General features: G+C 37.9%; 1 protein-coding gene and 1 long non-coding RNA gene across 2 annotated transcripts in view; both read left to right on the plus strand.

Annotated features, from left to right (window-relative positions):
• The window catches only part of LOC127853130 (WD repeat-containing protein 36-like), a 43,941-nt gene extending 17,019 nt beyond the window's left edge, over positions 1-26,922 (plus strand). The window contains exons 14-20 of the mRNA XM_052387355.1: positions 925-1,004; positions 4,601-4,809; positions 11,298-11,443; positions 11,867-11,986; positions 14,961-15,042; positions 19,573-19,760; positions 26,549-26,922. Coding sequence (XP_052243315.1) covers positions 925-1,004; positions 4,601-4,809; positions 11,298-11,443; positions 11,867-11,986; positions 14,961-15,042; positions 19,573-19,760; positions 26,549-26,698 — 975 coding nt within the window. The 3' untranslated portion in view covers positions 26,699-26,922. The remainder of the gene's footprint in view (positions 1-924; positions 1,005-4,600; positions 4,810-11,297; positions 11,444-11,866; positions 11,987-14,960; positions 15,043-19,572; positions 19,761-26,548) is intronic.
• Positions 9,227-10,357, plus strand: LOC127853132 (uncharacterized). Its single transcript, XR_008036476.1, has 2 exons — positions 9,227-9,476; positions 9,639-10,357. It is a non-coding gene; the product is annotated as an uncharacterized LOC127853132 (long non-coding RNA).
• Positions 26,923-27,535: the final 613 nt, after the last annotated feature.

The raw sequence follows: 27,535 nt of genomic DNA on the forward strand, positions 1-27,535 counted from the left end.
TTCCAATTTCTTTAACCCTTTCAGTGCGGGAACCGGATTTTAAAGGCCTTTGCAAACAGTTTGGATCCAGATGAGACGCCACAGAACGTGGCGTCTCATCAGGATCCTAACTGTTTGCTGTTCTGATAGTATTCTTTGAAAAAAATCGAAGAAAATGCTAATTTTAGAAATTCTGCAGACGACATTTTAGCAGACGACAAATTTCCCAGCATGCAAAGGGTTAATTTCTTCAATCCATGAGCATTCCATTAGTCTCAGCCTGTTTAAGCCATAAACATTCATTTCAGTGTGTGACTGTTTTAGGAAGAGGTCTAACTCTTTTGTGAAGTAACAAATTATTGTATAGAACATACAAAATGTTGGTTGAACTAAATATTGAAGTTGATTTAACACTGGCTATGGTTTGTCCAGTAATTAAATGTTTTTGTCCCCTACCGGTGTCACCGGAGGGAAATTATGGTTTGCGCTCTGTGTGTCCGTGAGTCTGTCTGTTAGTCTGTCACACTTTTCTGGATCCTGCGAAAACTTTAAAAGTTCTTAATATTTTTTCATGAAACTTGAAACATAGATAGATGGCAATACAGATATTATGCATGTCATTTCATTTTGTTCCTACGTCAAAAATTCTGGTTGCTATGGCAACAAATAGACTAGAAATACTGCTGAAAATGGTGGTTTTCTGGATCCTGCAATAACTTTAAGTTTTTAATATTTTTTCATGAAACTTGCAACATGGATACATGGCAATATGGACATTATGCACGTCATGTCATTTTGTTCCTACGTCAAAAATTGTGGTTGCTATGGCAACCAAAAAAAAATAAACAAAAAATAATGAAAATAATGGAATTTCTGACAATGGTGGAGCCGATAGGGGACCATATTGCTTGACAATAGCCTTGTTACAATTGTTTCTATGAGCAGACGTTTAGCAGTGATGCTCGATGGCTTGTAACAGCGGCAATGGATTGTTCCTTGCGGGTTTGGGACCTTCCAACTGGCAGGTAAGTCAGCATCCCTTATTAGTGTTTAGAAATTTATCACAATCACAATGGACTGTTCCTTTAGGGTTTGGGACCTTCCAACTGACAGGTAAGTCAGCATCCAAGAATAGTGCTTGGTAATTTATCACAATCACAATGGACTGTTCCTTAAGGGTTTTGAATCTACCTAACAGCAGATTGGTCAGCCCCACAGATGTGTATTTGGTTTCGCAATCACAATTAATTGTTTTGAGATAACCCAGCTCGTAGATCTGTGTTACTGACAAGTGTTGGGGGTATTAACAAATAAGATAAGTGAACCAGGCCTTGAAGAATCCACTCGACCGCTCGCATATGCGAGTGAAGTTGACGGTCGGGCGAGTAAAGTTTGTTAAATACTCAACCGATCGGGCGAGTGCTTTTTTTCAAGTTGAGAAATATAAATTCAGTTCCAGAACTCCTGCCACATCGATACAAATTGCGAACATTTTTTTTGAACGAACAAAAAATAGATTTAGTACACAAAGAAACTGCACTTTCGTTTTGACAATGAAAAATGACGTCACGGGCACAGTAAAAATAATTCTTGTAATCAGCTGCGCTCTTTTTGTAGGTGCCAGTGCTCTAAGCTAATCAATTAAAAGTGACAAAACAGTTAAAAATATTGGTCATTCCGTGAAGAATAAAATTTCATTTAAATGTAAATATCAATAATAAAAAAAATACATAACTGGTTAATTATAAAACTTCTTATATTTAATTAAAAATAAACAGAAAAATAATTATTAATAAACAGAATAATTCGTGATCAGAAGCCTTAGCCAAAATTTACCATATTGTAATCATTTGTCAATCAAGCGTGTCTTTCATTAACAGTTCGTCTTAAATATTAAAACTCAGCATGGTAAAGGGTTCTATTTTAAAATATCTGCAAGGTGGTGAAGACAGGGAACAGAAAGAAAGGTCATCAAAACGAGAAGCGGAAAGTATTGAGAAAAGGAAACAGGTGCAGAAAAGCAAATAAAATCCATCAGATAGTGTTGTTAATTTGTTTGCAGTTTAGTGTCACTATGTTACTGTAGGTTAAAAGGTTCTGGTTGATCATAACTATAAATATAGATATATTTTTTTTTAAATGCAGAACGAGTAGATTAAGGTGAAGGGCAAGTGGATTGTCAGACCTACTCGCCCAGCAGGGCGAGTGGCTCTGGAAAAATTCTTCAAGGCCTGTGAACTCACCTTTCTTTTCCTTCTTAATATAGGGGTGTGTCCCAAATTCTTTTGGAATGAAGCACCTGACAAGAAAGTCTGTTCAACAGTTTCATGGCATTAAAGAAAGTTTAATCATTTCAATGTTAGAAATTGAAAGGAAAGACTTTTGAAATCAATATAAACGGCACGCAGTATTTAAAAAAAAGCTTTCTAAGAATTTGCACAAAAAACATACTAACTATTACTTCATGGTCAATTTTATGGCATGCCAGATAAAACTTCTTGCACTGTTTCCCAACTACTAGATAATGAACACTGAACAGTGCCAAATACTGGTTGTGCCATTGATGTGCACACTTTGTTTCAAGCTATTTTGCAGCTAATTGCTGACTTATTGACTGTTTGACACATTTTTGTTGCTGATATTGCAGACTGATAGACTGACTGTTTCACGCTATTTGGAATGCTGATATTGCAGACTGATAGACTGACTGTTTCACGCTATTTGGAATGCTGATATTGCAGACTGATAGACTGACTGTTTCACGCTATTTGGAATGCTGATATTGCAGACTGATAGACTGACTGTTTCATGCTATTTGGAATGCTGATATTGCAGACTGATAGACTGACTGTTTCACGCTATTTGGAATGCTGATATTGCAGACTGATAGACTGACTGTTTCATGCTATTTGGAATGCTGATATTGCAGACTGATCGACTGTTTCATGCTATTTGGAATGCTGATATTGCAGACTGATAGACTGACTGTTTCACGCTATTTGGAATGCTGATATTGCAGACTGATAGACTGACTGTTTCACGCTATTTGGAATGCTGATATTGCAGACTGATAGACTGACTGTTTCACGCTATTTGGAATGCTGATATTGCAGACTGATAGACTGACTGTTTCACGCTATTTGGAATGCTGATATTGCAGACTGATAGACTGACTGTTTCACGCTATTTGGAATGCTGATATTGCAGACTGATAGACTGACTGTTTCATGCTATTTGGAATGCTGATATTGCAGACTGATAGACTGACTGTTTCACGCTATTTGGAATGCTGATATTGCAGGCTGATAGACTGACTGTTTCATGCTATTTGGAATGCTGATATTGCAGACTGATCGACTGTTTCATGCTATTTGAATGCTGATATTGAAGACTGATAGACTGACTGTTTCACGCTATTTGGAATGCTGATATTGCAGACTGATAGACTGACTGTTTCACGCTATTTGGAATGCTGATATTGCAGACTGATAGGCTGACTGTTTCACGCTATTTGGAATGCTGATATTGCAGACTGATAGACTGACTGTTTCATGCTATTTGGAATGCTGATATTGCAGACTGATAGACTGACTGTTTCACGCTATTTGGAATGCTGATATTGCAGACTGATAGACTGACTGTTTCATGCTATTTGGAATGCTGATATTGCAGACTGATCGACTGTTTCATGCTATTTGGAATGCTGATATTGCAGACTGATCGACTGTTTCATGCTATTTGGAATGCTGATATTGCAGACTGATCGACTGTTTCATGCTATTTGGAATGCTGATATTGCAGACTGATAGACTGACTGTTTCACGCTATTTGGAATGCTGATATTGCAGACTGATAGACTGACTGTTTCATGCAATTTGGAATGCTGATTGCAGACTGATAGACTGACTGTTTCATGCTATTTGGAATGCTGATATTGCAGACTGATAGACTGACTGTTTCATGCTATTTGGAATGCTGATATTGCAGACTGATCGACTGTTTCATGCTATTTGGAATGCTGATATTGAAGACTGATAGACTGACTGTTTCACGCTATTTGGAATGCTGATTGCAGACTGATAGACTGACTGTTTCATGCTATTTGGAATGCTGATATTGCAGACTGATAGACTGACTGTTTCATGCTATTTGGAATGCTGATTGCAGACTGATCGACTGTTTCATGCTTTTTTGTTGATGACTGATTGACTGCGCTTTTTTATGTCCCCCACCACTATAGTGGGGGACATATTGTTTTTGCCCTGTCTGTCTGTCTGTCTGTCTGTTGGTTTGGTCAAACTTTAACATTTGCCATAACTTTTTCAATATTGAAGATAGCAACTTCATATTTGGCATGCATGTGTATCTCATGAAGCTGCACATATTGAGTGGTAAAAGGTCAAGGTCATCCTTCAAGGTCAAATATATGGGCCAAAATCGCTCATTTAATGTACACTTTTGCAGTATTGAAGATAGCAACTTGATATTTGGCATGCATGTGTATCTCATGGAGCTGCACATTTTGAGCGGTGAAAGGTCAAGGTCATCCTTTAAGGTCAGAGCTCAGATATATAGGGACATAGTGTTTCACAAACACATCGCTTGTTTTTGCTAATTTCAGACTAATAGACTGTTTCCTGGTGGACAGCGCCATCACGTCACTGACAATGTCCCCCACGTCAGACTTCCTCGTCACGTCACATCTGGACGATCTCGGGGTCTACCTCTGGTCCAACAAGACGCTGTTCTCCCATGTAGGGTTGACTGCTCTGCCTGATAACTACGAGCCCCGCCTTGTCAACCTGCCCACCACCAGGAGACCAGACACAGGTCAGAACATGTGTTTGTAACCCCTTTAAAAATAAAAACTAATTTTAAGACCTTTATTACTAGATTCAGTCTGTACATGCTTATCAGTAACGACTTTTACCACCTAAACTGAATTTTTGCTAAGAAGGGAGTTTCTATTATACTATTAAACCGGAAAGTGTCCTCTTTTTACCCACTTGCATGATGCCGGTTTTCCCAGAGTGAGGCGCGTTTTCCCAGGGTTTTGAATGAAACTTTTGTGTTTGATGCAGAATAGTTGGCAGATATGACAGGTTCTCACTGGATTGATTTTGCTTACATGTCCTGTCAGAATCTTAAAAAAAAAATTGTTAGTTAATTGCCACACACTGGTACACATCTAGCATCAGAGCAACAAGCAACGCGGCTGTATAGTATTGAAAAGTACTTGAATAGATGTTTTGCTGTTGGAGATTCATTTGCAAAGTTTGTGGGGGTAGCTAAGAGGGAGCTGTATGATTCATATACTGCCGTAACTGCATTTCTTAAACCTAACCATCTTATATTATAAGATTATTTAATGGTTTATGTCTTTTCCCTTAACACTGCTTGCAGTTCTTTGAGGGGTTCTATTGGGATACTAGAGTTGCTCATAAAGAAGTACAATTCACCAAATTTCTCTTTAAACTTGTCAAGAATTGTATCTGTCTTCAAAGAGTCAGTTACAGCAAGTTACAGTTAATCGGTGTGCAAGACAATGAGTTTTTAACATAAATGGTGTAAATTTGTACCTTAGCTGCACACCAACACCTGCCTTTCTGCCTGTCATTACAGAGGCACCACCTGTAGCTAGAGACTCTTAGAAAATCTCACCAGGGTCAAGACCGAATCCCTCAAGAAAACTTATTACTTCTTGAATTATTGTGTAGGCCCTATCATCTTTAATCTGTATGTTTCCTCAAAATTTCGTCACAGAGTCCCGACATTCTTGACAAATCTGACACATATTAATCAGTGTTTCTGTACTGTAAGGTCGGTACTCTAATTGAGCATAATGGAGTACACATCTGAGGCTATAAGAATAGCTACTAGATCTCTTTAAAATACAGTTTTGATGGATCCTTGAATTTCTTGCACTGTATCCCAGCTAAGATTGACACTGTATCCCAGCTTAGATTGACACTGTATCCCAGCTTAGATTAACACTGTATCCCAGCTTAGATTAACACTGTATCCCAGCTTAGATTTGTAGATTAAAGGTCAGTTCCATTCAATCTCTGAAGCTCAAGTAGACCATTGACTTTACTTGAGGGCAGTCCCTCACATGCATCATAATGAACAGTGCGAAACAATATGATATCATCATCTCCCATTTTTAGCTCACCTGAGCGATAGCTCGGGGTGAGCTATTGTGATCACTCACCGTCCGGCGCCCGTCCGTCTGTCTGTCTGTAAACAATTTGTAAACATCTTCTTCTACTAAACCATTGAGCCAATTTCAACTAAATTTCATGTGGAGCATCCCTAGGTCATGGGACAAAAGAATTGTTAAAAAAAATTTGATCACATAACCAAGATGGCCGCCATGACCATATATGGTAAAAACCTTAAAAAATCTTCTTGTCAGAAACCGCTTATCAGATTTTCAAAAAATTTCACAGGGATGACCTTTGAAGGCTCCCCTGAAAAAGTTGTTCAAAGAAATTGGATTCGTCAAAAAACATGGCCGCAGGAGCTTGTTGAACTTTGCATGTTTATTCGTTTTTGCCTATTTTGTGAAAACTTTCAAAAATGCATGTTCTTTTTATTACAGATTTGCCTCCCTTTAATTCATTCAAAATCTCATTTTACAGCAGAGATTCCAAATCTGACCTGTAAATGAGCCCCATATTTACTGCCAGTGCTAGGTTACCTTTTCCCATTTGATCATTCTTAAGTATTGGTCTTGTAATGCTGCTACTGCTTCTGCTACTGCTACTGCTACTACTACTACTACTACTACTACTACTACTACTACTACTACTACTACTACTACTACTACTACTACTACTTCTACTACTACTACTACTACTACTACTACTTCTACTACTACTTCCACCACTACTACTACTACTACTGCTACTACTACTACTACTACTCCTACTACTACTACTACTACTACTACTACAACTACTACTACTACTACTTCTACTACTACTACTAGTACTACTACTACTAGTACTACTACTACTACCACCACACCACCACCACCACCACCACCACCACTACCACTTCTACTACTACTGCCACTACTACTACTACTTTTAACCACTACTACTACTACTACTACTACTACTACTACTACCACTACTACTACTACTACTACTACTACTACTTCTACTACTACTACTACTACTACTAACTTCTACTTCTACTACTACTACTACTACTACTTCTACTACTACTACTACTACTACTACTACTTCAACTACTATTACTACTACTACTATTACTACTACACCACCACCACCACCACCACCACCACCACCACCACCCACCACCACCATTCACAGTGACAAAAAACGTATTCACACAATGGCTGCTACTACAACTTATAGCCCATATAGGGGGGCATGCATGTTTTACAAACAGCCCTTGTTTCTATGGGATTTTAACCACAACTGTTCATGTTTATCTCTGACACATATTTTTAGGTCACCTGTCATGAAGTGACACGGTGAGCTTATGTGATCGTGTGATGTCCGGTGTCCGTTGTGCGTGCCTGCGTGTGTCCGTGCGTCCGTCCGTCAACAATTTGTTTGTGTAGACAGTAGAGGTCACAGTTTGCATCCAATCTTGATGAAATTTGGTCAGAATGTTTATCTTGATGAAATCTGGGTTGGGATTTTATTTGGGTCATCTGGGGTCAAAAACTAGGTCACTAGGTGAAATAATAGAAAAACCTTGTGTAGACATTAGAGATCACAGTTTTCATCCAACCTTTATGAAATTCGGTCAGAATTCTTGATGAAATCTGGGTGGGATTGTATTTGGGTCATCTGGGGTAAAAATCTAGGTCAAATAAATAGAAAAACCTTGTGTTGACAATAGAGGTCACAGTTTTCATCCAATATTTATGAACTGTGGTCAGAATGTTTATCTTGATGAAATCTGGATTGGGATTGTATTTGGGTCATCTAGAGTCAGGAACTAGGTCACTAGGTCAAATCATAGAAAAACATTGTGTAGACAATAGAGGTCATAGTTTTCATTTGATCTTAATGAGTCAGGTGAGAGATTCAGGGCCATCATGGCCCTCTTGTTTTTGCTGGTGTATACATGCCCTTCACCAAAACTGGAGGTCCAGGCTTCTGCTTTGGAAGTTAACTTTTTTTTCCTTGCATCCTTGTGTTCGGTACTATAAGTGTGCTTGACTATCGTGACCTTTTGAATATTACATGATCCAGCCCTAGCCCATTTTGTTGTAACATTACCTCTCATACATATGTTGCTCTTAAGACGCATTTCTAAGACTTCTCTGTCAACGACAAGCAAGGGAAGTCCTTTTTCCACGACTTAAATTGTTATTTAGACATTGAATCGCCGCTGTGTTTAGCTCCAACTTTTTCAGATTCTGTCGCAACCTGTGATATTAAATCTAAGAAAACTTTCTTAACAACGTCTTTTCCTGACGGTTCAGGATGCTTAACAAATTTTAAAATATTTCGCGCGTACACTGTTAATAAATGTTACCAAGCTGTGTTTAGCTGCCAATATTTTCCAGAACATGACAGAAGTAAGTTTTTATAAAGACTCTGTACCCAACAAGTGTTTATATAATCGTATCACAAATATTACAGCCGAATTAAAGGTCACAAAATTAAATCAAACACAGTATGGAGGGAAATGGTACAACTAAAGTGACCAAGAATCAATTGCAATTCGTTTTTTCCATTTTTAGCTCGACTATTATATATGAAATATATATAGTGGAGCTATCCTACTCACCCCGGCGTTGGCATTAGCGTCTGCGTTAGCGTGCAAATGTTAAAGTTTTCGTACTACCCCAAATATTTTCTTTCTCCCTTGACATATTGCTTTCATATTTTGCATACTTGTTTACCAACATGACCCCAACCTATAAACAAGAGCAGAAAACTCTATCAAGCATTTTGTCATAATTATGGCCCCTTTTCCACTTAGAATATGCAGCAAATGTTAAAGTTTGCGTACTACCCCAACTATTTTTAGCTCGACAATTATATATGAAATATATATAGTGGAGCTATCCTACTCACCCCGGCATCGGCGTTAGCGTCTGCGTCTGCGTTAGCGTGCAAATGTTAAAGTTTTCGTACTACCCGAAATATTTTCTTTGTCCCTTGACCTATTACTTTCATATTTTGCATATTTGTTTACCAACATGACCCCGACCTATAAACAAGAGCAGACAACTCTATCAAGCATTTTGTCATAATTATGGCCCTTTTTAACCAGGTTTTCCGAAGGAAAAAACTGGTTATTAGATTGGCGAATGCGGGCAGGCTGGCTGGCTGGCGGGCTGGCTGGCTGGCGGGCTGGCGGAATAAGCTTGTCCGGGCCATAACTATGTCGTTCATTGTCAGATTTTAAAATCATTTGGCACATTTGTTCACCATCATTGGACGGTGTGTCGCGCGAAATAATTACGTCGATATCTCCAAGGTCAAGGTCACACTTCGAGTTCAAAGGTCAAAAATTGCCATAAATGAGCTTGTCCGAGCCATAACTATGTCGTTCATCGTCAGATTTTAAAATCATTTGGCACATTTGTTCACCATCATTGGACGGTGTGTCGCGCGAAATAATTACGTCGATATCTCCAAGGTCAAGGTCACACTTTGAGTTCAAAGGTCAAAAATGGCCATAAATGAGCTTGTCCTGGCCATAACTATGTCATTCATTGTGAGATTTTAAAATCATTTGGCACATTTGTTCACCATCATGGTACGGTGTGTCCCACGAAAGAATCACGTCAATATCTCCAATGTCAAGGTCGCCACGACTAAAAATAGATTTAAAAAAAAAAAAAAAACTTACAAAGGGGGTTAATTTTTTTTGGTCATTTCAAAAGTTCAGTTTGAGTTTTCTCCCTTTATCAGATTTTTTTTTCACAATGAAAACCTGGTTTTGTGACAATTTTGTCCCTTGTTCCACTTAGAATATGCAGCAAATGTTAAAGTTTTCGAACTACCCCATTTATTTTCATTGTCCCTTGACATATTGCTTTCATATTTTGCATACTTGTTTACCAACATCACCCCAACCTATAAACAAGAGCAGACAACTCTATCAAGCATTTTGTCAAAATTATTGCCCCTTTTATACTTAGAATATGCATATTATTGATAAATCTATGTTAAAGTTTGCATACTACCCCAAATATTTCCTAAATCCTTTGACATAATGCTTTTATATGTTGCATACTTGTTTACCAACATGACCCCAACCTATAAACAAGAGCAGACCACTGTTTCAAGCATTTTTACATAATTATGGCCCCTTTTACACTTAGATAATTGAACATTTTGCTTAAATTGCCATAACTTCTTTATTTATGATCACATTTTATTATTACTTTGACAAAACAACACTTAACTGAATACCAATGCATTCCACCCAAACAATACCCCACCACGCCCCTACCCAGAATCACTTCCCCTCCCCCAACCTCCCCCCCCGCAATTTTTTTTTTTAAACATCATCTAATAAATTACTCCACCCCACATTATACCCCCCTCTCACCCCCCCCAATTTTTTTTTTTAAGCATCATCTAACAAATTACCACACCCCACATTATACCCCCCCCTCTCACCCCCCCCCCTACCTCCCCCCCCTCTCAAAAAAAATTTTTGTTTTCCTTTTTTTTTTTTTTAAAGATCGTCTAATAAATGACCACACCCCACATTATACCCCCTCTCAACCCCCCCCCCCCCTAAAAAAAATTTATTTTTTTTTCCCTTTTTTTATTTTTGAAAGATCGTTTCCCCATGATGGCTTACGTTATACTGTCAAGCACTCTAATAGTCGATGGCGCTGTCCTCTGACAGCTCTTGTTGTAATCGTTTTCTGTATGGTTGAACTTTTATTTCATTTTGTTTTCTGTCAAATAAAAATTGTTAAAACTATAAAACGATCCTTATATGTTGCCCTGCCAGAGACTTTCGTTTTTTACTAATGGGCATATCTTTGTGACAATGGCACTCTTGTTTGTATAATAAGGACTGAAAGACCAAGAATATGTTACCATTGGCAACCAGATTAGCCTGTGCAGTCCGCTACAGGCATATCAGTGACAAACCTTTTTGCCAATACAGAATTTTTGTTTAGAAGCTACTTCATTTACAATCAAAAAATCATAAAATCGGAAAGTATTGTTCCTGATTATCCTGTGTGAACTGCACATGCTAATCTGAAACTACCCTTCATGGAAGCACCATAAACTCAGTTCTCACAGAAGTCAGCTTAAACTTCAATCTTTTACGCTGACTGTCCACTGTTTTGCATGCAGATGCGGACAAAGAGGAGGTTGCAGATGAGGAGGAGTTTGTGCGTGCAGAGTTCAAGTCTGCTGATCAGATCAGCAGCGAGCTGGTCACACTTTCACTGCTGCCAAACTCACGCTGGCAGAACATCCTTAACCTGGATATTGTCAAGGTTTGTGGCAACTGTAACTCCAATATAACGCTGATGATGAGGTCTATGTGACAAACTTGCATTAAGATGGACTTTGTGATAAGTTCAGCACATGATACTACTGTGGAAGTAATTCGAATTCATGCTTGTCAAAATGTTTGAAAGCAAAAGAGATGACCTTTATTTAGTGATTTGTGTTGCAAATCTTATATGCGGAAGATGATTTGGAACTTCTTTACTGGAATGTTTGCATTTTTTTTTTCTGTGTAACATATTCATTATGCTAGCTTTACTACTTACAATGTAAGCATTATCAGAAAAAATTAGCATTCAGATTATGTTTGAATATCATCTAATTTAGCTTTAAAACTGCGTCCTTTGAAATGTGTTCAATATCATTCCTACCAGACTGCCATTTAAGAAAATTGTAAAATGTTTTTTCAGTTACGGAACAAGCCAAAGCAGCCCCCTAAGGCCCCCAAGGCTGCTCCATTCTTTTTGCCTACTGTTGCCGGTCTCCAGCCCAAGTTTGCCCTGCCTGAGAAAGACATGGAGGCTGAGAAGGTACTGTATACCAAAGATCTATTATGATAAATAATAATTTTTATTTATAGATCTTTGTTGGAACCAACCAGTCCACTGTAAAACTGTTTGCTTTACACGACAAATGAAGATGTCTGACTTTCATATAAATTGTTTATTTGTTTATAAACATTCCATATGTAAGACAAAGCATTTTCTGATTGTTCAACTATCCTTAAATACAAACATTGTTCAAAGCTTGTTAATTTTTAGCTCACCTGAGCACAACGTGCTCATGGTGAGCTTTTGTGATCGCCTTTTGTCCGTCGTCCGTTGTGCGGCGTCAACATTTGCCTTGTTAACACTCTAGAGGCCACATTTATTGTCCAATCTTCATGAAATTTGGTCAGAAGATTGATCTCAATGATATCTTGGATGAGTTCGAAAATAGTTACGTTTGCTTGAAAAACATGGCTGCCAAGGGGCGGGGCATTTTTCCTTATATGGCTATATATGGCTATAGTAAAATCTTGTTAACACTCAAGAGACCACATTTATTGTCTGATCTTCATGAAACTTGGTCAGAAGATTCATCCCAATAATATATTGGACAAGTTCGAAATGATGCCATTTGGTTGAAAAAGATGGCTGCCAGGGGTCGGGGCATTTTTCCTTATATGGCTATAGTAAAACCTTGTTAACACTCTCAAGGCCACAGTTATTTTCCGATCTTCATGAAACTTGGTCAGAAGATTTGTCACAATGATATCTTGGATGAGTTCAAAAATGGTAATCTTTGCTTGAAAAACATGGCTGCCAAGGGGCGGGGCATTTTTCCTTATATGGCTTTATATGGCTATAGTAAAATCTTGTTAACACTCTAGAGGCCACATTTATTGTCCAATCTTCATGAAACTTGGTCAGAAGATTCATCCCAATAATATCTTGGATGAGTTCGAAAATGATGCCGGTTGGATGAAAACCATGGCCGCCAGGGGGCGGGGCATTTTTCCTTATATGGCTATAGTAAAATCTTGTTAACACTTTAGACGCCACATTTATTGTCCAATCTTGATGAAATATGGTCAGAAGATTTGTCTTACTGATATCTTGGATGAGTACGAAAATGGTTACGTTTGCTTGAAAAACATGGCCCCCAAGGGGCGGGGCATTTTTCCTTATACGGCTATATAAGGCTATAGTAAAATATTGTTAACACTATAGAGGCCACATTTATAGTCCGATCTTCATAAAACTTGGTCAGAAGATTCATCCCAATAATATCTTGGACAAGTTCAAAAATGATGCCGGTTGGTTGAATAACATGGCCACCACGGGGGCGGGGCTATTTTTCTTATATGGCTATAGTAAAACCTTGTTAACACTCTAGAGGTCACATTTTTTTTCTGATCGTCATGAAACTTGGTCAGAAGATTTTTCCCAATGATATCTTGAATTAGTTCGAAAATAGTTTTGGTTGCTGTAAAAACATGGCCACCAGGGGCGGGGCATTTTTCCTTATATGGCTATAGTAAAATCTTGTTAACACTCAAGAGACCACATTTATTGTCTGATCTTCATGAAACTTGGTCAGAAGATTCATCCCAATAATATCTTGGACAAGTTCGAAATGATGCCAGTTGGTTGAAAAAGATGGCTGCCAGGGGTCGGGGCATTTTTCCTTATATGGCTATAGTAAAACCTTGTTAACACTCTCGAGGCCACAGTTATTTTCCGATCTTCATGAAACTTGGTCAGAAGATTCATCCCGATAATATCTTGGACGAGTTCAAAAATGATGTCAGTAAGTTGAAAAACATGGCTGCCAGGGGGCGGGGCATTTTTCCTTATATGGCTATAGTAAAACCTTGTTAACACTCTAGAGGCCACATTTATTTTTCGATCTTCATGAAACTTGGTCAGAAGATTTGTCCCAATAATATCTTGTTATCTCAGGTGAGCGACTTTGGGCCTTTTAGGCCCTCTTGTTTTACAAAACTTGCTGTTTATTAGCTATTTCAACATAATAAATTGTAAAACTTCAAGGCATATCAAATTATAAATCCATTTTAAAGTCATTTAATATCAAACTATTGGTTATTTGCTTATTGGCTATATAAATTTCCCATTACTTCATTAACAGTTTTAATTAACATACACTTAAATCTCAAATCTGGAACAAGTCAAACAGCAAGTGGGGAAAACTTAATTTATTAATTTGAACGATTTATATAATGACAAAATTGTGTTAAAACATTGTTTTCCTCTCCATAGGCTAAATGATCAGATAAGATGAACCTTGTTATAAGAAAATTAGGCTTAATACATGTGTGTAAAGTAAAACTCAGATAAGCCTTTTCAATCTGCACAGTCTAATCAGGGTCTACAGTTTACGCTTTTATTGATATTTTTGTTCCGAGAAGGTCTTAGCCAAAATCCAGTTAAAGAGAAAAGTCATCCCTTATTGGCTTGTGTGGACTGCACTGACTAATCTGGGAAGACACTTAAGGCACATGCATTAAGCCCGGTTTTCTCAGGCTCAAATGTATATGTCCAGGAGCCGTATTCACCAATGTACGTAAGTCTCAAATCTTAGACTCAGCTCAAGTTTCTGACTCAGACTCAAACTCAGGCTAACAAAACGGTACCAAATCCAATCTTATGCTATTAAATCAAATATTAAAAATATAAGGCAGATACTAAAATAACATATAACGTACAATGATATTCTGCTCGCCACCTCGTCCCATTTTATTCTTTGAACAACGGAAATTTGTTCGGCTCCGATTTCCTTACATTCGCCGAATAAAGGGCTCAAGTGGTCCCGAACCAGCGCTTAGTCGTGACGTCATGAAAAAAAAAAAAACCTATCTTATTGAAGTCTATTTCCAAACGCGTTTGTGAATATGAATCCTGAGTCTGTCTTTTGTAAGTCTAAGTCTGAGTCAAAGTCTGAGTTTGAGTTTAAGTTTGAGTTTATTATTGGTGGATACGGCTCCAGTGCTTTTACTTTCAGTCCAAGCAAGTATCTGTTGGAAGTCTGATGCCTCTGTGCACACTTGGAAAACTTCTATTGGAGGGTGCTGCTACACAGTCATGTGTGTACTTAATTTGTTGTTATTCAATTCTTAAATTCACATCAAAGTTGCTTCTTTGTTATTCACATTCGTTGATTTTTGTGATCCTGGCAACTGAGGCATATGGAGATTTCTCTGTGCCACAAGCTGTTTGTCAGTGACAGTTTAGGTAGATTTAACTTCTGATTGGTATAATTCTTTGATACTTGTGCTGTTGTTGCTTAGGAACATTCTCTTTCCACCTTACCACAATTTGACTTTTATCTTCTTTGGACTAATTCAGAAAATTTTGGGTTAATAATAAGATCCTACCATTTTTATCCCCGCGGAAGTTATAGAAGAGGATATACTAATAGTCTCCCTCTGTCCGTCCTTGCATCCGAAACTTTGTCCACAGCATAACTCCAAATCTATTCAATGGATTTACTTTAAACTTAGAATATAATCAGATTGTAACTAGGAGAAGTGCAGTGACCAAAAACCATAACTCTATCTACCTTAGTTTTTTAATTATCTCCCTTTATATAATTTCAATGTAAATTTTTATTTGGAGCATAACTCGAAATCTACTGAAGGGATTTACTTGAAACTTGAAATATAAGCAGATGGCAAGTAAGAGAAGTGCAGTGACTAAAAACCAAATCTTTATCTACCTTAGTTTTTAGCTCGACTATTATATATGAAATATATATAGTGGAGCTATCCTACTCACCCCGGCGTCGGCGTGACAGTCTGCGTTAGCGTTAGCGTGCAAATGTTAAAGTTTTCGTACTGCCCCAATTATTTTCATTGTCCCTTGACATATTGCTTTCATATTTTGCATACTTGTATACCAACATGACCCCAACCTATAAACAAGAGCAGACAACTCTATCAAGCATTTTGTCATAATTATGGGCCCTTTTTCACTTAGAATATGCAGCAAATGTTAAAGTTTTCGTTTTTCCCCATTTGTTTTCATTGTCCCTTGACATATTGCTTTTATATTTTGCATACTTGTTTACCAACATCACCCCAACCTATAAAGAAGAGCAGACAACTCCATCAAGCATTTTGTCATAATTATTGCCCCTTTAATACTTAGAATATGCATATTATTGATAAATCTATGTTAAAGTTTGCGTACTACCCCAAATATTTCCTATATCCTTTGACATATTGCTTTTATATGTTGCAAACTTGTTTACCAACATGACCCTAACCTATTAACAAGAGCAGACTACTGTATCAAGCATTTTGACATAATTATGGCCCCTTTTATACTTAGATAATTGAACATTTTGCTTAAACTGCCACAACTTCTTTATTTATGATCACATTTTATTATTACTTTGACAAAACAACACTTACCTGAATACCACAATGGATTCCACCCAAACAATACCCCACCACGCCCCTACCCAGAATCCCTCCCCCCCAACCTCCCCCCCCCCATTTTTTTTTTTTTTTTTTAAACACCATTTAATAAATTACTCCACCCCACATTATACCCACTCTCACCCCCCCCAATTTTTTTTAAACATTATCTAATAAATTACCACACCACACATTATACCCCCCTCTCAACCCCCCCCCCCCCCCTCTACCTCCCCCCTACCCCCCCCCCCCCCCCTCCCAATTATTTTTTATTTTATCCTTTTTTTTATTTTTGAAAGATCGTCTTATAAATGACCACACCCCACATTATACCCCCTCTCACCCCCCCCCACAATTTTTTTTTTCCCTTTTTTATTTTTGAAAGATCGTCTAGTAAATTATTTAATATGAAAAATTTTCCCATGATGGCTTACGTTATACTTTCAAGCACTCGAAAAGTCGAGCGCGCTGTCCTCTGACAGCTCTTGTTGAATTATCTTCCTTTATTTAATTTCAAAGTAAATTTTTGTCGGGAGCATAAACTCTAAATCTACTGAAGGGATTTACTTGAAGCTAGAAATATAAACAGATGGCAACTAGGATAAGTGCAGTGAACATGAACCATAACTCTATCGGCCGTAGTTTTTTAATTATCTCCCTTTATTTAATTTATATTTTATTCTCTACAGCATAACTCCAACACTATATAACTAATTGATCCTTGAAATATAAATAGATGACACAGGTGCCATGTTTTACAAATATTATTCTACTCTCTATAAAAAATGTTCTCATACAAGCAAACACATTTCGGCAGGAATGGCCATGTTAACATGGCTGTTGTAATACTTTGTCAAGCACCCACATCTTCATCACATAGATATTTAAATAATTGATTTATGACACTCCCTAATCCACCCAAATCAGTAGACTGCAATGACCTTCACCTAATTCGGACTTAAAGTTATTCAAAGCACCTGCCCTTGACAGGTTAAGATTAAACATTCTTTTTAGCACAAACACTATATGCTACAACTTTTGTATGCTTATACTGGTGTTGATTGAGACCATGCCCTAAAGCAACCTTATCTTCAAACTGAACATTGACCATGACCTTGATTTAACCTTGAAAACATCAAATGGGCTATTTCTTTGTGAACTAGAATTTACCATTTTGTCAAGTACCGACAACCTGCTATTATGAATGGGTACTTTCACATTCGTTGGTTATGGTCTCCTATCCCCTATCCACCCATATTATCAAACAACACCTTGACCTTGATATACTATGGGCTTAGAATTACTAATAAGTAATAACGGTCTATTTTTGTTAACTTGATGTTACTTCTTTGTCTAGCAGCAACACCTCTTACTAAAACTATTGCATTGACACTCATAATCAGTCCTAATCCAACCAGAGCTACCTTACCTATTTGACCTTGGCCTATGAAGGACTTTTAATGCATTAACTTGGGCTGACCAGCACTAAGGTGAACCCATGGACAGGGAGCAAACATAGCGTCTTGTTGGTTTTTGTGGGGGGTGAACAGGATGAGATGCCTATTTATAACACAATATAATGCTAGGATCACAGACATGGAAAAAATAAATTCTTAAGTTTATTATTTTTATTATATTGTTGATTTATCATATTATGTGTTTTGCCCAGATATAATTGATAGAAATACTTCTATCAAGCAAAAGCGGAAATAAACAATCTTAACCCATTTATGCCTAGCGTCTAGAAAAAAGGCCTTGGCAAACAGAGTAGACCCAGATGAGATGCGGCGTCTCATCAGGGTCTGCGCCGTTTGCTTAAAGAAATTTCTGTAAGAAATATTCTAAATATAGAAATAAGTGTACTAGAAATCCCTAATTTTGGAAATGAATTGATCCAATTTAGAAGGTATAACTGGGTTAATAAGAAAAGAACTATTGCACAGAATGGGCCCAGTTGTTCAAAATAAAAAATAGTAAAGATGAAGTTTTCTATATGCATAATGTTATAAATACCTTGAAAATTTATCCAAAATCACAAAACATTATAGTTTAAGATTTTAGCTTTCTGCAATTTTACTAAACAAAAAATAGAATTTTGTCTCCAAACTGTTAACGTAACAGCCATGACTAATTTAACCAATATTTACAGTTTTAAACAAATTGGTCCAATTATTTTGGAAATTTATCTTGTTTATTATGTCCCCCACTATAGTAGTGGGGGACATATTGTTTTTGCCCTATCTGTTGGTATGTTGGTTGGTTTGCGCCAACTTTAACATTTTGCAATAACTTTTGCTATATTGAAGATAGCAATTTCATATTTGGCATGCATGTGTATCTCATGAAGCTGCATATTTTGAGTGGTGAAAGGTCAAGGTCATCCTTCAATGTCAGAGGTCAAATATATGTGGCCAAAATCGCTCATTTTATGAATACTTTTGCAATATTGAAGATAGCAACTTGATTTTTGGCATGCATGTGTATCTCATGGAGCTGCACATTTTGAGTGGTGGAAGGTCAAGGTCGAGGTCATCCTTCAAGGTCAGAGGTCAAATATATGTGGCCCAAATCGCTTATTTTATGAATACTTTTGCAATATTGAAGATAGCAACTTGATATTTGGCATGCATGTGTATCTCATGGAGCCGCACATTTTGAGTGGTGAAAGGTCAAGGTCAAGGTTATCCTTCAAGCTCAGAGGTCAAATATATGTGGCCCAAATCGCTTATTTTATGAATACTTTTGCAATATTGAAGATAGCAACTTGATATTTGGCATGCATGTGTATCTCATGGAACTGCACATTTTGAGTGGTGAAAGGTCAAGGTCAAGGTCATCCTTCAAGGTCAAATATATGGGTCAAAATTGCTCATGTAATGTCACTTCTGCAATATTGAAGCTAGCAATTTTATATTTGAAATGCGTGTGTATCTCAAGGAGCTGCACATTTTGAGTGATGAAGGGTCAAGGTCAAGGTCATCCTTCAAGGTCAAATGTCATATAGGGGGACATTGTGTTTCACAAACACATCTTGTTTTTAAATTGTACTTATAATGCTCAATATGGAATACTTAAAAAAAAAACTATGCACAATGTAGACTGCATTGCACTGAAGGTGTTTCCAGAAAAGAAGGCTAATAACACAGAATAATGTACTTAAAAAAACAATTTGATAAACAGATCTTATACCTGCAGATACAAAGGTGCTTGACTACGTGAAGTCTCTGGGTCCGTCAGCTGTAGATGTGGAGATCCGCTCACTGGAACCGGATCTAGGCGGTTCCCTGGAGGTGCTTGGCGCATTCCTTGGGTTCGTACGTGACACGCTGAAGACTAACAAGAACTTTGAGATCATACAGGCCTACTTGGCACTGTTCTTAAAGGTTAGAGACGCAAACATTGTTTTGTGGTTCTTAAATTAATTCGTTCCTGCTGCAATTTGCAGCAGACACCTTTAAATCAGATTTATTAAATTGCAGTAAAGATCTGATGTTATGTACATCATAGGCCCTTAAAAATCTAGTAATCATAGGAGAAATTGCTCACTATGATCTAGGTCTCCAAATGTGGCTTGCTGCAAGGCGCAACAAATGTGTCTGCAGGAACCAAAGATTTCGCTTACACCTTTTTTTAGCTCAGAAAGGTATATTGAGAATCTCTTGACCGTTTCCTTGAGTGTTTAACCAGTATTTACCACTAAGATACGTATTTTGACGTGTTGGTAGTCCCTTAGAAAGTTAAATTTAATAAGAGACCTTTGTTACTAGATTCAAGTTTTAAAGGCTTCATTTCCAACCCTGATGAGCATAAAACCGCATAAAACCTGAACAGACTGCACATTACTCGCAGGCTGTTCTGGTTTTATGCTGTTTGCCATTTTCACTTTGCTTCTGAGTGGGAAAGGGATAAGAGATAGCCATTTTCACGTTGACTCTGAGTGGGAAAGGGTTAAGAGAAGATATGAGAATCAGGCCAGAAAGGGTGCAGAATATCTGTATTGAGACCACAAGTGGGGCCATGTCTATTAACGGTGATAGGATCTACTGCTGTCACAAAAATCTGAAACAATCATTCATATATTTTGAATGTGTGAAAGCGTCTGTTCTTGCATGTCCAAATTTAAACTGCCTTCAAATAAATACATTTTAATGTCATAAATACTGACCTGTTATCGTATGCTTATACTTTCTAAGGGGAAATAACTCATCCGGAATTTTAACTGGGAATCCGCCACCTCAATACCGTAATACAGGCCAGGTTAAACAAAGTGCAATGCAACCTAGCCAAAAATCGGTAACCAACCTTTAATATTCTTTCCGGATCAACCAGGTGTATAGGTGTCTTTTACGGCTCTGAATTAAAATATTGTTTTTCACTTGGTTGATTGGGGTTTTGAATAAATAAATTGTGTTATTTATCTTTTTATTTCTCATCTGATTAATTTGTGTGGATTTAATGGATTTTGTTTCATTTGTAAAAGGTAAGCCATGCTTGTTTTTATCGAACAATGGTTTATTTCTACCATGCTGGGTGTTTTCAGGTGCGAACGACCACGTGCAAAACGTGCTCTTCTAATACATTGCTAGAACGTGCAAAGCATGTTCTTCTAATGTGTTACGAGATCGTGCAAAGCGTGTTCTTCTTTAGGCAGATTGTTTATCATTTGCCATTGTGTGCAATAATGATTTTAACGTTCCGTATGACAATCTAATTGATCGTTATTTTATTTTTCATCTGTTTTGAATTAAACTTTTGTTTAATTTATGATCTACGGCAGTATTATTATAATTTTCATTATGGTCAAATAATGATTTTATGTGCCGTATGATAATCTGGTCTGTGACCAGTTTATGGTTGAATATGTTTTGCTCTTGTTTTTCATATATTCGACTACATGATGGTCGCAGAAACAAGAGTGGATAAATACCCGGTGACTTCGCAGATCATTGATGATAGTTGCAGTATCAGTCACCGGGTATCGGGCACGATCGCGACCGTACTATGCTAAGTCTATTAGACAGTCGGTCAACATCAGACCATATGGCGACACCCGTCAGCCGGTCTTTGCCCGATGGCATTGGTCAAGGACATCGACCAATGCCGGAACATTTGGCATCCGCCATACGGTCATTATCCGGTGACAACACTGGTCATGATATGACCGGTACGTCACCGGGGACGTTGATCACGGACCATTGATCGACGTCTGACCGGCCGGTCATTGATCACCGGTCATGTCACCGGTCCGGTCATGTCACCGGTCCGGTCCGGTCACCGGTCCGGTCATTGATCACCGGTCCGGTCACCGGTCAACAGTCATCAGTTAGGCCTGCCACCGATAACACCAGTCACCGGTCAAGAAGAAGTCTTCTTCATTGAATTATTCTCCTATTCGTCGTCGAATACATCGTCTTCATCAAGGATTAGACATCGGACACGCTCTTCTTCGTCGAGCAGTTCTCATCGTCGCGGCTCTCGTAAGCGATCACGTCGTCACTCACGGAGACGTTATTCTAAAAGATCTCGATCTCATCGCAGCCGATCCACATCTCGGCCGATCCAGATCTCGACATCGCAGGAAACGAGGACGTCGTCAACCTTCACGTAGACATCAGCGGACTTCATTCACTTCTTACCAAGGATAGTTATCGAACATACCTCTCCTTCATTGAGCAGTTCTCGGCGTTGATACGCCCGTAAGCGATCACTTCAATGCTCACGGAGACAATATTGTAGAAGTCAATATTTCCAGCGTAGCCGAACAATATTTCGGCATCGCAGTAATATGGATGTCGCCACTTCTCACGTAGGCGTTAATGAACCTACTGGTCATATCGACGTTCTCCATTGTATTCCTTTAGGAATATCATGTCTCCATTCCACGTGTGATGGTTTTTCTTATGGCATCCACACATGTTGCAGTCACCGAGCCGTAGTTGTATACGAACACTAGTTCGTTTAACTTTCAGGCTTCGGGATAAGCTGTTCTTTTCTCCACTACGGCTACAAGGACACTTAGGCCTATTAATACTGATAATCTACCGTTGTTTTCCGGTAAACATTATCAGATGACTTCGTGGATGGTCATTCTTCTGCACCAGATATTTCCATTCTGACGCAGTTATATTATACCGGTCCCGATCACCGGACATCGGTCACCATTCATCGGTCATGTCACCGATCACTGATCACCGGTCAAAATAAGTGATGTCTCATCGCCATCGGATTGGAGTTTTGGCACGATCTTCTTTTCCGAGCAGTGCTTGACATTGATATCAGACCATATGAATTCCACCATTTTTCGGTCTTTAACTGGTTACGTCACCGGTCATATTATGACTGGTCCGTTCACCTGGCTACAGTTACCGGTCATTGACCGGTCCGGTTCGGTCACTAGTTACCAATTACCGGTATTCCACTGTGTTTTCATCAGTCAATTTTTAGTATCACGGGTATCGTCTACATTACCTAGTTGTATACCCCTGGCTATGATTGTATTGAATACTATATTTTATGGATTCAACAATCTACATGACTTTTTGTGTTTTTCAATACTGATGTTCTACTGGCGACGGTTACCAAATCATGCTATATCTGTTATTTGTACTTCTATCTCAACCGGCTACATGCAGACTACTGGTCTTGCAGATAGATCGGCTGAAGTGGGCTCGGAGACTAGCATTGAGGTCGAACATTACTATTTGACCTATATTAATTTATGTTCGAGACCCGAAGGATGAATTGTTTTAACCGCCTTTACCTGTCGGCTACAGACTTTGCAGTCAGTGTCACGGAACAGTTGGGACACATTAATGACGCTAGCAGGATTAGCAAGACGACATTTTGTATCGACTTCTGCTTTTCTATTGCTCCTACGACAGTGCATATTTTCAAGCTACTGGAATCAACAAGAGTTCTGATACATAGGATTGCCTATCAGATTGACCGCATAGCGGCTACAGTCTTGTAGATGGCTTGGGAGCTATTGAACTCAGATCTTAGATCCTAGGATCTGGAGGGACCTCATCTTAAAGTTATTCTTCTGTTACACTTCTGGCCATAACAGGCCGTCTTCCTATAACTGGTCGTATTCCATTCGGAATTCGTCCCGGTTAGGAGTCTTGAAGTAAATGGATTAATCAAGTCAGAATTTAAGACTTCCATGCATTCTACCGGCAAGCGTGGACCCCCTTAAGGTTACTCCTAGGGTTTTCACCTTTTTCTGCCATCACACCTCCGATTCCGGAGGTACCACTGTCAATCATATTTCCGTACTTCGCAAATCGATGACTCAACGACCTGTATTATCCAGGATTTTAAAGGCGCCTGTTATTGGTTCAAGAAGAGGCTATATTCTGTAGATAGGTCATAAACTTATAAGTGTTAAACACTGTCCTATTCTACCAATTTTCAAGTGTGTTTGGAGTGGGAAAGTTCGGCTTGCCGTTGTTTTTTTGCCCACCCATCCTTGACAAATGGTTCCGGTCACCGGTCGGTATTTACCGGTCCGGTCACCGGTCTTTCTGCTGAGACGTTTTTTTCTTACGTCCGTTTCAGCTTTATTTTTAAGTTAATTGTATTAATCTCGGGATTATTCAATGACACAGATTTCCATCTTTTTGTCATTATTTACCACTATTCAGTGGTGTCTAGACTTGGCAAGAATATAGTTTATATATGTGAGCAGAGAAGGTTATGGACGATCACATAGAACAACGTATCTTGATTTTCTCAATTATGTGGTATCCTAATGAATATCACCTGCACATCTACATCTTGAAAAGCGAAAATTCTTTTTAGCTGTTTTTCATTTACAACACATTTTCACGATTCCTTTGTGATGGTTTCAACTATCACACATCGGTCGTGGTTTACTTACAGACACGGAGGTGATCATATTATCACTCCTTGTAACTGGAAATCAGGAACTTATTCGTTCTTTGCAAGAACTACAAATTTTCTCTATCGTCTTACTCATACCAGGTCGTCTCAACGCCCTGTTGGACGTTTTGTCCTGTAGTTCTTTCTTTCGAATTATTTTTCCGTTGGGTTCAAATAATGTAATTGCGCATGCGCGGTAGTGAGTTTGCATAGTATATCGAAGAATGTTGTTTATTATCAAACGCTAGTTATTAGCGTTATGCGATCTTAGATCGCAGTATATACCGGTATGCTGAACAACGTCAATAATGCAGTTCACAGTGATCGATCCAGCAGGGTGTGCGATTGTTATACGTTCGTCCATTGACATAAACTGGAATATCTTGCCTTCTTGGTGAGTTTTTGCAATAACTGAGTTTTTTGCCATAAGTTCATGCAATATACTTAATGAACCATGGGATTATGGTTCTACGACCTTTTTAAGTCTCCCGTACACTTATTTTCAGGAAACTTCTTCACAGGTCAAATATCATATCTCAGAGAGACATATTTTTACTGATCCAAACATGTGCCACTACATGTCTGGCCATTATTTACTTTTAGTTATCTCTACAGAAGAATGTTTTTCTGTTAGAGTTTCAATCCTTGTTACTTGTGCAAGGATAATTCCATCAGAACTGTATAAAGGTTCTATGGAAATTCATTTTTGACTGGGTATTCCAGAGCATAGTTATTACCTTAATCACTCTGCTAGATACATAGAGGTTTTTCTCATATTTTTCTTGATGATAAGAAATTTGTTCTTTTCTTCATCAAAGGATAGAGATTATGCTTTCGTATACCTTGTTTTGTGTAAGTCATCGCAACTCTGTGCTGTCTTACATATTTTTTGGAACTGATCCAAACTATGGAACGGCAACACTATGTTTTTCGTTCCTTTACCTTCTTAAGCGGTTTTGACTTGTGTTACATGTTGGGATGCTTAATGAGCTTCCTATGAACCTTTTTTATCAGGCTTATTAACAGTTCCAATATAATTTTAAGACGGTTTTCCTTCTTATTATGGCTTTTACCATACGGAGAAGTGAAATTCATGCTTTTTCTGTTGAATACGACCAATTCCAGTAGGATCTACTGTCGTTTTCACTTTGTTGTGTCAGCCAGGATTCCTTGCTTAATATCAAGTCCTCTATATGGCTTCTACCTTCAAGTTTCCAAGTTTTTCTTAAACTGGTAGTCATGAAGATGAGGATAAACTTCTATGGGCAATCAGGGCTTTGAAGTTCTTTCTCAGCAGTGTTAGTCGTAAGTCCATTCGAGGTTCTCAAAAGACACTCTTCATTTCCCAAAAAAAGGGGGGGGGAGATGTGTCTGCGGCTTCTTTTTCTCGGGGTTAGACCTCGACTAAGGAAAGTTACTCTTATCCTATCTAAGGATTCATTCCTTTTTAGGATCTCACCGCATGAATTAAGAGCTCTGTCTGTTTTGTGGGCATATATTAATCACACCCCACTTTTTGACGTGCTCTAAGCTGTTTTCTGGAGGAATCCGACCACCTTTTTCATCTTTTTATCTTCGTTTTCTGAAGTGCCGACAATACAATTTGTATATGTTTGGGCTTGTTGTGGTTTCACTAACGGTAGTGTCTTCTATACGACTTAGACATATTACTCTGTCCGAGGAGTCATAATTAATACCGTTTTAACGAAGATTACTTGATAACCCTTGTTGAGGGTTTTGCTATCATTAGCTGATAACCCTGTTTATGGGTTCTACTGTGTTGGGGAAAATATATACGAACCTTCCCACCGCAGCTGCAAAATCAGCATACGATAACAGGTCAGTATTTATGACATTAAAACAATTTTTAAAATAAAATTCATTTTAATTATTAAATACTTACCTGTTATCGGTAAGTCCCACCTCCCACCCCGCTATTCGATTAATATTTTTGTATATATTTTGAAAGAATATTGAAGGTTGGTTACCGATTTTTGGCTAAGTTGCTTTGCACTATGTTTAACCTGGCCTGTATTACGGTATTGAGGTGGCGGATTCCCAGTTAAAATTCCGGATGAGTTATTTCCCCTTGGAAAGTATAAGCATACGATAACAGGTAAGTATTTAATAATTAAAATGAATTTTATTTTAAAAATTTGTTTTACAAACTTGCATCAAGCTAAAGGAATTTTATGACTTGAGGAAATTTTACTATTGTTTTATACTTGGGAGATGTGTTGACTTTGGATATTGACCCAGTTCGTGCTAAATATATGTGACTTTATTTCAGGTCCATGGGGATGTATTGTCCAGCAGCGCTTTGTTGACCTCTGACCTTGAAAGCCTGGCAGCTGACCAGTCTGCCAGCTGGTCACATATACAGGACTCTATGAACCAGACACTCTGCTTTGTTAACTACCTGAGAACTGCTGTCCTTTGAAATAATCTCTGTTCCTTATGGAGGATTACAATTCTGTTTTTAGTAAATTCCGGTATAGTGAATATATGAATCTGCTATGTGAAAATTGCAGCTTTGTGTACCAGTCATTGTTGGTTAATTGGTCATAAAATGACAGGTGTCTGAAAATGTAGAGACAAAAATTAAGGTGTCCAAAAATTATAATTATATTGAATTATATGCAATAAATCAATGTTAAATTCACAGTCACATTTCATTAATCTTAATGCCCAAATGGTTGCGCATTGTATTCGAATGCGATTATTAAATAGATTGTTTATGTCATAACAATTTTAGATTCGAAATAATACTGTTTTGTTAGTAGATTCATTAAAAACACTTTTTAACAATATGAAAATCTATTAAATATTCACTTCAACATTACTCAGTGGTTGTTGCAAAGCAGAGTACGAGAATTGAAACTTTCATCAATGATATAAAACACAAACAAGAATCAACTACGTCTCGTCTTGTATTATCAAGATTTAGAGACTTAGCCTCATATAGTTCAATTTTCTTTGTGATATCACACAAGTAGTGAAGTTGGATTGAGACATTAATCTTTGAATATAGTGTGTTTTTCAACGATGCATTCTATTCAGTTTTATCCGTTGTATTTATTAAAATTGACATAGTATAAGTAAGAAAAATAGACACTTGCATGTATAACTGCGTCATATCAATTGATTTTGCTTCAACTTTAAAACTGAAACTTTAATTGATTTTTTGTAAATCCTCAAACAATCAAGCTGTGTCTATGCATGCATAAACACGATTTAAAATACAGTCACTATGATAAAAACCTAACCTAAGTGATAT

The sequence above is a fragment of the Dreissena polymorpha genome, chromosome 12, assembly GCF_020536995.1.
Source record: "Dreissena polymorpha isolate Duluth1 chromosome 12, UMN_Dpol_1.0, whole genome shotgun sequence".
In the NCBI taxonomy this organism is placed as follows: domain Eukaryota; kingdom Metazoa; phylum Mollusca; class Bivalvia; order Myida; family Dreissenidae; genus Dreissena; species Dreissena polymorpha.